Source organism: Seriola lalandi, unplaced genomic scaffold (genome assembly GCF_002814215.2).
Source record: "Seriola lalandi dorsalis isolate HSWRI2012SDOR001 ecotype SW California unplaced genomic scaffold, Sedor1 jcf7180002054585, whole genome shotgun sequence".
Classification (NCBI taxonomy): Eukaryota; Metazoa; Chordata; class Actinopteri; order Carangiformes; family Carangidae; genus Seriola; species Seriola lalandi.
Window position 1 is genome coordinate 4,210,057 of NW_019525138.1, and position 11,036 is coordinate 4,221,092.

Below are 11,036 nucleotides of genomic sequence, written 5' to 3' on the forward strand. Positions count from 1 at the left end.
CAGGGAGTGGTCACAAGTAGGAATTGCTTCATTTTGAGGGGCAAAAAAAGCCAGAAAAAGGTTTCACACAATGGTGTGTTTCCAGCTTTGTGGCAACAGTTTGTGTTTGTCCCTTTCCTGTTTTTTTGACATGACAGTGTCCCTGCGCATGAAGAAAAGGTTTTCCCTGGTTGAAGTGGAGGAGCTAGGGACACTGAGAGCCAGACCTTATAGCTAATCTCTACAGGTGTGAGACTTTCAACAACCCCATCATATGGATGTAATGTTTGGTTTTCTACAGACTTTTGGAAAATAAGAGCACTGTGACTGCGTTATACTTGACAAAGAAAGTCCACACACACACACAAAATACACCCGAGACAAGACGCTCCTACAATCTGGGATGTTTAGTAGATTTAACGGTGAGATATTTGTGATACAGTAAAATGTCAAACATGCTGCTATCAGCAGAACATGCAGTGTCAACAGAGGCCGCGAGATAAGACAAACAATGCTCTGTCTCTGCAGGGAGAATCCCCCCCTGTGTCTGCAGAGATCTGTTAAAAAAAAAAAAAGTGTTGTCACTTCAGTGATATATGTGAGGAAGGAAATGCAGACCATGATAGTGTTAACAGCCACTACCTCCTGTTTGTGTAACAACACATAGGGTTAATCAAATCTGAGCCAATATGTTCAATAATCAGTGGGTACCTTTAAATCAATAACCACCAATAACAAAAGCAAATAAATTGTTAAATGAAAACAGATATGTTTGAATGGAGCTTTGTCGAGACGGTCTGCTGTGTCAATTTTCTCACTATAAAATTTTGTCTTGGCACACACAGGTTTTTAAAAAAAGGGAAAATGTGGTTTACATTGTCCTGGCTGAAGCATAATTGGTGTGTGTGTGTGTGTGTGTGTGTGTGTGTGTCTGTGTGTGTGTGTCATTCCAGCGCATACAGAGGACAAGCAAAGGTGGTGTGAGTGAGACTCTGTGCTAATGTCTCCTCCTCCTCCTCCCCTTCTTTTCTTCAGCATCATTTACGACCCAGCAGCATCACATGGCTTAGAGATTAGAGAGCATTTCTACACTTGTGAGGACTCTGACGTCTCAACTAAGCATTATTCTAACATTAACTTCAAACCAACTTTTAAGCCCTAAACAGAACTGGACAAACTTATTCACACACACACACACACACACACACACACAGAGACACACAGTGCTGCCAGGAACCACAGCGATTTGAGTGGATGTACTTTTCTTAGAAACACAGATTCCACTGTGCGTTTTCTTTGTTTCCTGTAACTCATAATGCATGCTGCTTGTGGTTTTGCATGGATATCCCCTAGGGGATAAATAAAGTATCTATCTATCTATCTATCTATCTATCTATCTATCTATCTATCTATCTATCTATCTATCTATCTATCTATCTATCTATCTATCTATCTATGTGTCACTCTGATACCTGTAAAAATATTACATCAGTGCCAAATACAAACCATGTGTCAATTAAACTCATTACTGTACAACAAGGGGATTGTTATGATACAGACTTTATTATAACGTGCACTGTGAAATTGTTTGGAAATTCAAATTCTGTATAAAATGTACGTAAAATGTTGACGTAGATGTAGATCTCATTAATGAAATTGCGTTTCTGTATCAGTCTCCATTTAAGCTACATTATATTGTGAAATAAACACTGTACATAACATATTCCAGACTTTTATTTATTTTTTTATACTTTATTTTATATTTTTACCTAATATAATATATATATATTTCACAATATCATATATTTCAGTGAGTCAAAGATGTGATTCATCCAGCCTTACCAAGCAGTATGTAAAGTATATTTTCCCCCTTCCAAATCTGAGTGCCTCAACAGACTTTAGACAACAGAGTTCTTTCAGCATTTTGGCAACAGTTTGAGTTTGGCCCTTTCCTGTTTCCTGTACACACATTCAGGTCTATAAATACATGGTTTACCCAGTGTAGTGTGGAAGAACTTCACTGGCCTGCATAGAGTCCTGACCACAACCCCCATCTGGACTGGAGCATCGACTGGTCAACGTCAGTGGTGGAAAGCCCTCACAGCAGCAGATCAATCTCCATGGTTTTGAAATGACATACTGAACAATCACATCAGGGTGTCCACATACTTTTGGCCATGTAGTGTGCAAAGTGCCTGCTGATGTCTGCGGGTTAAAGACCTCAGACTCCACCAAACATCAGAAATTGTGCCTTTTTAATGTTTATCTGAACTTGTCCAGTTTCCTTCTCCCTGTTCATTAAAATTCAAATAAAAGAACTATTTCCTCACATTCACATTCATTTCATATACAGTACAGAGCCTTTCTGACTCCCCTGGATGTATTCATATGTATATACCATATTGTTCTTAAAGGAATAGTTTAACATTTTCAGAAATATGCTCCCTGACTTTGTGATGGAGACTTAGATAAGACGACTGATACCACTCAATAATTGTTTATAATTTTAAGTTGTTGTTTATGGGTTTTATCCTGTAAAAATATACTGAAGCATATTCTCCTATATATTCTATATGTAGTGTTGAGGTATATTGTAGGTGCGAGTCTAACATGACTCACTCTTGGACTTTACTTTTCCAAACCACCAGATAAACCAGGATGGGGATGAGGCTGACAGGGATGAGCGTGAGGGCCATCACCAGCCCGTGAGGCGCGTCCTCAAGCGGGAGCTCGTCACTGGTGCAGTTCTGGAAGTAGTAGGAGTGGATGTAGAGGAAGAAGTCTTGAGTGTCGGGGTTTGGATAGTAGCAGCCGACCAAACCAGACAGCTTCTCCAAACAATATGTCACTTCACTGTATGGTCTGTAACGGATGAAGAAACCACCGTGTTACTGGTGAGTCCAGACACAGTAAGGACATGATGATCATTTCATACAAACACATTGTTTTTGTGAAACTGAACACCTCACTTTTGGAGTGAAACCCTTTAGATGGACTGTGAAACACTCAAAAACAGTGTGGCTCATCTGCCTGTAATTAAAACTGAAACTTGTGGTTAAACCATTTCAGGTTTTAACAAAAACTTAGCAGAAATGAGTGAGGCTGCGGAAGGGTGGGCTGGAGGAAGAGACCCTCACACACATTTGAAGCTGCACTTACTCTGTGGTGGTAGAGGCACAGACTCAGGCTGCAGCATTGTCTTTCACACATTCTCAACTTTTGACGGCATCACCATTTAAAGGATAAGGCTGATGATATTTTTCCTAAAACAGCCAGACATTGTAGTTTTTTCACAGAAACAAACTCAGCAGGGAGACAGAATCAAATTTTTTGTGATTCTTTGGTTTAACTAAATTCATTATCAGTGTTGCATCAGATCATCAGATTCCTGTCAAGAGTGAGAATCTCAATAACCATGCACACAACATCACTCTTGGTTATTATTATCATACCTTGTATGTATTTTATTTTATTTATTTTTTGTAGTCTATTTATTATGTTCCTATTCTGCATATGCAGCCTAGCTTTTTTTGTTATAGACTTGTGTTCTTATTGATATATTTATTATTTAATTAAGACTAATTCATTAATTAATTAACTAACTTATTATTTTATTCATTAAATTATTATCAAATCCATTGTTATTGTTATCATCATCATCATCATTGTTGTTGTTGTTGTTGTTGCACCCCTCTGGGTTGTAACGGCTGGTGAATGCGACTCAGTGTGTGGTCAAAAAGGGTACTGCAGACTCTAGTCGCGGCCTTTTATCACGTCACGTCAACTAAAACGAATAGTGAGCAGGTGTTGTTAATTTTAAAAACGTCGTTTTTTTAAAATCGTTATCATGCGGCCTTTATCACCTGCTGCCAACTAGCGGACGGAGAGAAAAAACAACTCTGGAGTGAATTGTGAAGCGAACTGGTCGAACTGTGTCCTCACGACAAACAGTAGAAAATAAGTTTGATGAAACAGTCGGGAAAGTTAGCTAGGCTCGGTTAGCTTGATAATAACGGACATGGACGTTTCGCCGTAATGACAGAAAACAAACACGCACTTCGACGCCAAATGTGAGTCAGAAACAACCACTGTCTGTCTGTCTGCCTGTCTGTCTGTCTGCCTGCATGCTGGTTAATTTCCTAGTTTTTAAATGTCCCGCCGTGGCTTTGTCTCTGTGTTTAACTTGTTGCTGTTGGTGTCATGGAGGTTGTACAGGATCTTGATCAGTTGTGTTTCTGCTGTTTGTCTGTATTAGTTAGAGTTTGATTGAAGCCTCGTGTTGACTCTGGGCTGAAAGAAGCTGCTTGTTGCCTGTTTCTTTGAAGCTGTGCTGTCTGATGAGTAATGATCTTAAATTACTAATTAATAGTGTTCCCACTCTTACTAGTATTTTTTCTATGCCAAGCATGTCTGTAAGTCATGTATTTGATACATGCATCGGTGCTGTTTGATCAATCGATTAGTCTGTGACAGAAAATTGATCAGCAACTATTTTGATAATTGTTTAATCATTTGAATCATTTTAATATACTTGCTCCTGCTCTTCAATATGAAGATTTTTCAATTAATTTAGTTTCATTTGATTGCAAACTGAATGTCTTTGGGATTTTGGGCAAAACTAGACATCTGAAGTCATTTTCTATCAGTTACGTGAGAAATAAAAATATTCATTATTTGCAGCCCTGGAGGACATAAACTTTTACATTTGTTGACGTTTTAAATGTTTTCAGTACAGATCAGCTGTATCAGAGTAAGCTTTTGTAGTCCTGTGTATAGTCTTGTATGCTAATAAGAAATTGCAAAAAAACTAAATTCATTTATTTTTCTGTCATTCAGCCTATTCTTTTATCAAAAAGGGAAGGTACATCAGATGTAAATGTGATCCTGTCACCAAGTTTACAAACTAAATGTGGTTTGTGGTTGTTGTCCTCCACAAATGGAAAATTGGTACATCCAGATGAACTGTCCGACTTGGCATCTGAACAGTTTTAGGATTAATATAACAGAGTCTGGTCTCTGTGGTATGAGTGACCCAGAATTAAATTGTAACCTACTAACCGTGTTGTCAGATCAGAAAACACTCATATTATTTGTTTTGGAAGTCAGTGACAAATTATGTTTTTTGTTGATTTATTTTCTTGTTTAATGGAGGAATCGTTTGGTCAATAAAACACCAGAGAACAGTGAAATATGTCCATCACATTTTCTCAGATCCCATGGTGTTTTTAGTCCCACAATCAAAACAAAATTCAAAGACATGTTTTTTTATTATAATCCACGGCCAGGAGAGGAAACAAATAAAATATTTGGTGTTTTTGATTGAAGACTGACTCAAACAAGTAATCAGATATCAATATTGTTGCTAATAATTATTTCTTATTATATCTGCCGATTGACTAATTGATTTAGTCAACCAATGGTCGCAGCTCCACGTGTTGTATTGTGTAACGTCAACTCCGATTGTATCAACTGATTTACCTTCTACAGCAGTGGAGATTTTTGATTCAGAGAAACTAATGAATTTACTTTTAATACTGCATTGCATTGCATTGCAAGATTTTAAATTTGGGCTTGGGTGTATAAATAAAACTGAACTGAGTTGACTTGAATAAGGATAGAAATGCTGTTGCTACTGTTTATGTTGCCGGTCCATTCATCTGCCACATTCTTATGAACGTGATATCTCAGGGAATATCTTTGGTACAAAAAAAATGTTCACTGAAGGATGAATTAATAAGATTTTGGTCATGAAAGGTCACAAACCATTTTTTGGCCATAACTCAAGAATGCATATGCTTATTAACTGCAACTGGACTGGTTGGCGAAGGCATACAACTGCATGGTGGTAATTCTAGTTTGGTAATGACATGAAATGAAAACTGAGGCAAAGAAACCAACACAATTTCAATTTTCTTGAAATGAGATGAAAATCTGTCAGAGGTAATTTACTCCTTTGTCAGTACTGATAATACTGCTATTACTAAAGCTGATTATAATAGTAAAAACTTGATATAAACTTAACTGTAGCCCTTTCTGGAAAATGTATTAACAAAGTTCATTAAAACAACACTGGGAAATAAAAGTGTTAAAGAATTCATCAAAAGCAGAGACAAAGAAACCAAACAGGATTGTAAAAGCAAAACACTTAATTCTGGAAATACTCAGTGTGCCGTACTTGGTAATACTTTCCAGGAGACACCAGTTTTCTGTGCTGATTGTCAGCATTTCCTTTTGAAAAGCTGCTCCACAATAGCTGTGACTGTACAGCACCAGCAGGTCCTGTTGGCAGTGTTCGTGAGGAGATCTACTTTCCTGGTCCTGAAACGTCTCTGTAAAGAAAAGGGAAAACACCTGTGACATACAGTACATGATCTAAATACTTTATCCAGGGTGTTGCTGTGTAAAATGGATGAAACATTTCTTAGGTTTCCTGTGATCTGCTGTGGACAATGGACAGGGTCTTTGAGTTTACTCAGATTTCATAAAGCTGAGTTATTGGCCCGGTTGTGCATGTTTCTTAAAGTTGGCTCTTACTGATACATAACCATAGTCTGATAGTGTTTCAGCTGCATAACGAATGAGAAATTACTTTCACACAGGAAATTTAAGACATTGATAAGTATGAGTACTCACCATCATCCTCTGTGATAACCGTGGATGTTTGATTGTTCAGCAGTTCGTCTTCAATCTGACTCTTCTCATCTCTGTACAAACTGTATGTCACGTTGCCTGGTGTCATTGTACCTGCAGGAAAAAAATGTATTCACTTTATTCAAGCAATATTCTTCATGTTTAGTGAATAAATAAGAGAAATCGTGGCTTTCACCAATTTCTTGTACTTAAAATTTACAAATGAGGTTACAGCTGAAATGATTACTCAATTAATTGACTGGATGTTCAGGAAGAGAATAACGAGCAACTATTTTGATAATCAAATAATAAAACTGGGATGGATATTTAGATGTATCATAGACAAAATGATTAATCAAAAACAATGTAATGTACTGATATTTTTCCACAGAGTCTGTTGTCTGTTGTCGTCTGTTGTAACACGCAGTATATATTACATATCACCTACTTACTGTATATTTATGGTTGTCACATCCAAACCTTGTCTCCTGATTTAAACTGCAACAGCAAATGTTTGTAGGCAACATAATCTCTGGCTGGTTAATGTAAGGAAACAGATTTCTTTTTTCAATGAATGAATGAATGAAGCTAAATTTATTAAACGCTGTGGACTCGCCAGGAGCTGATTGAGGTGGAAACCAGGTCACATTCAGAGTCCAGTCTGTGGTTTAGACAACAAGAGCTCCTTGGTTAAGTTTAGGCAAAGATGGTGGTTTTGGTTACGTGTAAATACACAGGTTGAATTCACTGTGACTTTTTCTGGATTAACCCAGACTAAGCAGAACCATAAAAAAGTGAAATAATGTTCTGCATGATCAGATATTTTGGCAGAAAGTACATTTTGTCACATGAATGTGAGAGACTGTAATCAGTAGATTGTGCATGCAGGTTGTTTGGTTGAGAGAGAGGTCTTTCTGACATTTAGCTGTCCCCGACTGATATAAATGTAAATGGACAAAATAATAGAAACACCTGTCAGTTTAACACAGTACAATTCAACACCACCACAGCCTCTAAGAGGATAATTATATTGTATTAGACTGCATTAGTTTTAGCTTGGTGGATATAATAAACTGCCTACTGAGTGTAGATGCCAGTAAATAATTCTAGGCCTATGAAATTTAATACCTTTCCCACTGGAAAAAAATATGATGGAAACTACTGGTTACTGGTTACTGGTTTTCCATCATATTTTTTTCCAGTGGGAAAGGTATTAAATTTCATTCCATGTGGTATCAACAAGGTTAAAGTAAAATATTAGATTTAATTCGGTGAACACTGTGGAAGCCATGAAAAAAGGGGCAAAGCTTTTTGATGATGATATGAAAATGAGAGCAAGACAAGAGTACAAGAGCAGAAAAGAATTCAGTCATTTTTAAAGCAGAAATAGCTGCCAAATATTCATAGATTTCAGGAAGATCTGCTGCTTATCTCTGTCATATATCATTCTAAATTAGACATTTGAAGATGTCACCTTTGGCTCTGCCAAGTTATGATGGGCATTTCTTAACTAAACAATTAATCGATAATAAAAATGAATTGTTAGTTGCAGACCTAAACACCAATATGAGCAACTGAAATTGAATTACGCAACAATTTTGATAATTGATTAATTGTTAGTCATTTCTTTTAAAGTTCGTTTCTCCAGCTTCTGTAAATAACTTACTGTTATACTTGGTAGGCACGATGAATGTTTGGTTCCTCTCAACTTTGCCAAACTCTTCTTCTGTCATGTTGGCTGTCTGTGATTCCTCAATACCTGAATACACATGTTAAAAATAAGCTTTTTAACATTACATTTTAAAATTCCAGTCCATTTTTAAAGAAAGACTTTCACACCAGCTTTTTGATTGCTGCTCCAAAAATGTAGAACAATGGACGCTCATGACACCATGCAGGAAACCCAAATGGAAAAAAAACAAAACAAAACAGGAAATTCCAAGAGAAAAGAGTAAAACATTAACTTAAAGCCCATGTAAAGAAATGAAATGTATGTGTGTGAAGTCAGATAAATACCTATGATGAGGAGAAGGAAGAGCGGGTACAGGATCATGGTGGACAGCGACGAGGGGAGCAGTAGTAACCTGCGAGTCTGGTCTGTGACCTTAGATGTAATAATGAAGCTCAAGTACTGAGAGCTGAGTGGAAGGAAGCCCAGCCCTCTTAATCTCAGCACTGTTGACTGTGTGTGTGCACGCACGAGTGAGAGTGTTCGTGCTCCAGTGACGGTGAAATATACCAGATAAACAGGATGAGGGAGGGGAACAGATAATCACTAATGAATCTGTGAAGATGGAGGATGAAGAAAGAGAGAGGAGGAAAAAATTTGGCTTAATGATTATTTTAATTATCAATGAATCTTCAGACCATTGTTTTTAATTTATCATTTGGCCTGAAAAATGTTGCAAAATTTTTATCTTAAGAATTTCCTAAACCTTAAAATTCCTTGCTCATTTACTAAAATAATTGCTAGTTAATTTTCTGGTGATTGATTTAGAATAAATGGATTTTATGTCTCGAATAAACACAAACTGAGGCCTACGCTTTATACTTTTTACACTTTATCTTGCTTAATTAGAACCTGTATTCCTTTTTTCTTCTTTTTTTTTTTTTTTTACTTTTTAGGCTTTACTTTAAAATTACGACATCAATTGGTCTCAGAAAATTTTTCTTCTTTTACGTCTGACATCTGTTACGCCCTTCATAAACTTCATATTACTCAGTGGATTCGGTCATTGTTAGACTACTAGTTACTGCATGGAGTAATCTGCAAATCATTTTATTGCTTAATCAGCTGGTTTACAAAACATCAGAAAAGTTGATGACATCAAATGTCTTGTTTTATCCGACCAACAGACATTTTTGCTTTAAAATCACTTAAACAACTTGTAGAAATAGTGGTAGATGAATTGTTTTTACATTGACTAATTGTTCAATCTTTGCAGCTGTTAGGAATGATTAATGAACAGCTCTGGTCAATGGTGGTGAAGTTAATCTACAAGGGATCGACTGATATAGTATATTGAGGGCTGATACCAATTATTGGTAATCATGGAGACTGATAACGCAACCAAGACAGGGTTGTCGATAACATTTGAGAAACTGGAACCAAAGAATATTTGGCATTTTTGCTTGTTATTTTGCATATTTAATTCACAATGTTCAGTATGTGCACTTTGTAATTAAAAGTATATCAGCATTTTAACATTTCTATTTCATAAAACTATTAAACACATCAGTGAGCCACACTGTTGCACTGAGTGACATGTTCCTTCATCTGAACATTCAATAGGGCACCAAATATGGATTAATCTGCCAGTGAAAGTAGTCCCCAACAAATGCACTACTTCCCCCTGTTTGAGTAATGTTTGCTTAAAGCTACAGTGCCTAGCTGAGATGGGAAATTACTGAGCCTTTTTCAAAAATGAAATTATCTGTTTGCAAGCTGTTCCTTTTTTTTTTTTTTTTTTTTTTTTTTTTTTTTTTTTTTAAATATCTGCAGTAGGAACCAATGAGCTTTGAGAGCCACAGACATATTGGGAGATGGACTAGCACACTGGATTTTGATCCTTTCATTTGATTTGCTGACTCCAGGCTTATCCTTCAGTTCCTTCATTTATTACTCAGTCGACTATTTTCATATAAACTACATTTTCACATAACTTATAGAAGATTTCATCTCTGCGAAGTTCTGGTATGTCCTCACTCTACCAATATAAACACACGATTCTACAGTGATATATCTCCGTGTGTGTGTGCCCGTGTGTGTGTGTGTGTGTGCCCGTGTGTGTGTGTGTGCGCCTGTGAAGTTTCCTGCTCCTCTTCAGATAGCCAGTGAAAACACTTTTAAGGGATTTCCTCCTTCATTTGGTGCCAGTAAAGGCCGCTGCATGGACACATTGCTGGAGTCAGGAAGTTGGTGCAGCATGACAGAGTCAAACCCTCTAAAACACACAAACAGAATCTGTCGCACAAAGCTCTACAACAATACAGACACAAACTACTCTCTGAAACAGCCACCACATTTCCGGTATTTTTATGAAAACTTTCATACTGATTTATGCAAATTCAGGGCAAAAATGTGACAAATTGTATGCATGAATGTATGTATGTATTTACTGCATACACACAACAACAAATTCCTGTGTGTTGTGTTTTTTTTAATGGCCAGGATCGCAGGCGTTTGTAATGGCTTGTGTAGCCACCTTAGCCTGTGCAGACAGGAAGCCGTGCTCATTCAGGGGTTCGCTGCATGTTGAAAGACATTCAGGGACATTGCTGGAATTCAGAATGGCCACTCGAGGATGTGTATCCTCCAAATAACATCATAACCATACCCCATATCATAGTGATTTTGTCAATAGAAGATATAGTAAATTGTCTATCGTTTTTTTTCTTTTTTTTTTTTTGTAGGAGCTGTAAAAAAA

The 11,036-nt window shown here is 36.9% G+C and overlaps 1 protein-coding gene across 1 annotated transcript; it reads right to left on the reverse strand.

The window, feature by feature from the left end:
• Nucleotides 1–371: 371 nt before the first annotated feature.
• Nucleotides 372–8,780, reverse strand: LOC111664373 (receptor activity-modifying protein 1). Its single transcript, XM_023418936.2, has 5 exons — nt 8,626–8,780; nt 8,276–8,368; nt 6,613–6,723; nt 6,155–6,308; nt 372–2,841 (listed from the first exon to the last, which is right to left on the reverse strand). Exons 1-5 carry the CDS (start codon nt 8,660–8,662, stop codon nt 2,595–2,597), a joined length of 642 nt encoding a protein of 213 aa, XP_023274704.1. The 5' UTR covers nt 8,663–8,780; the 3' UTR covers nt 372–2,594.
• Nucleotides 8,781–11,036: the final 2,256 nt, after the last annotated feature.

What these genes read in the sequence shown, in the direction of transcription:
- LOC111664373 (XM_023418936.2), bottom strand. Translation starts at nt 8,662, where the DNA reads ATGATCCTGTACCCGCTCTTCCTTCTCCTCATCATAG. An exon ending in CTTCCTTCTCCTCATCATAG is followed by an intron (nt 8,369 to 8,625) that starts GTATTTATCTGA and finishes ATGTGTATTCAG; the next exon opens with GTATTGAGGAATCACAGACA. An exon ending in GGTTATCACAGAGGATGATG is followed by an intron (nt 6,309 to 6,612) that starts GTGAGTACTCAT and finishes TTTTCTTTACAG; the next exon opens with AGACGTTTCAGGACCAGGAA.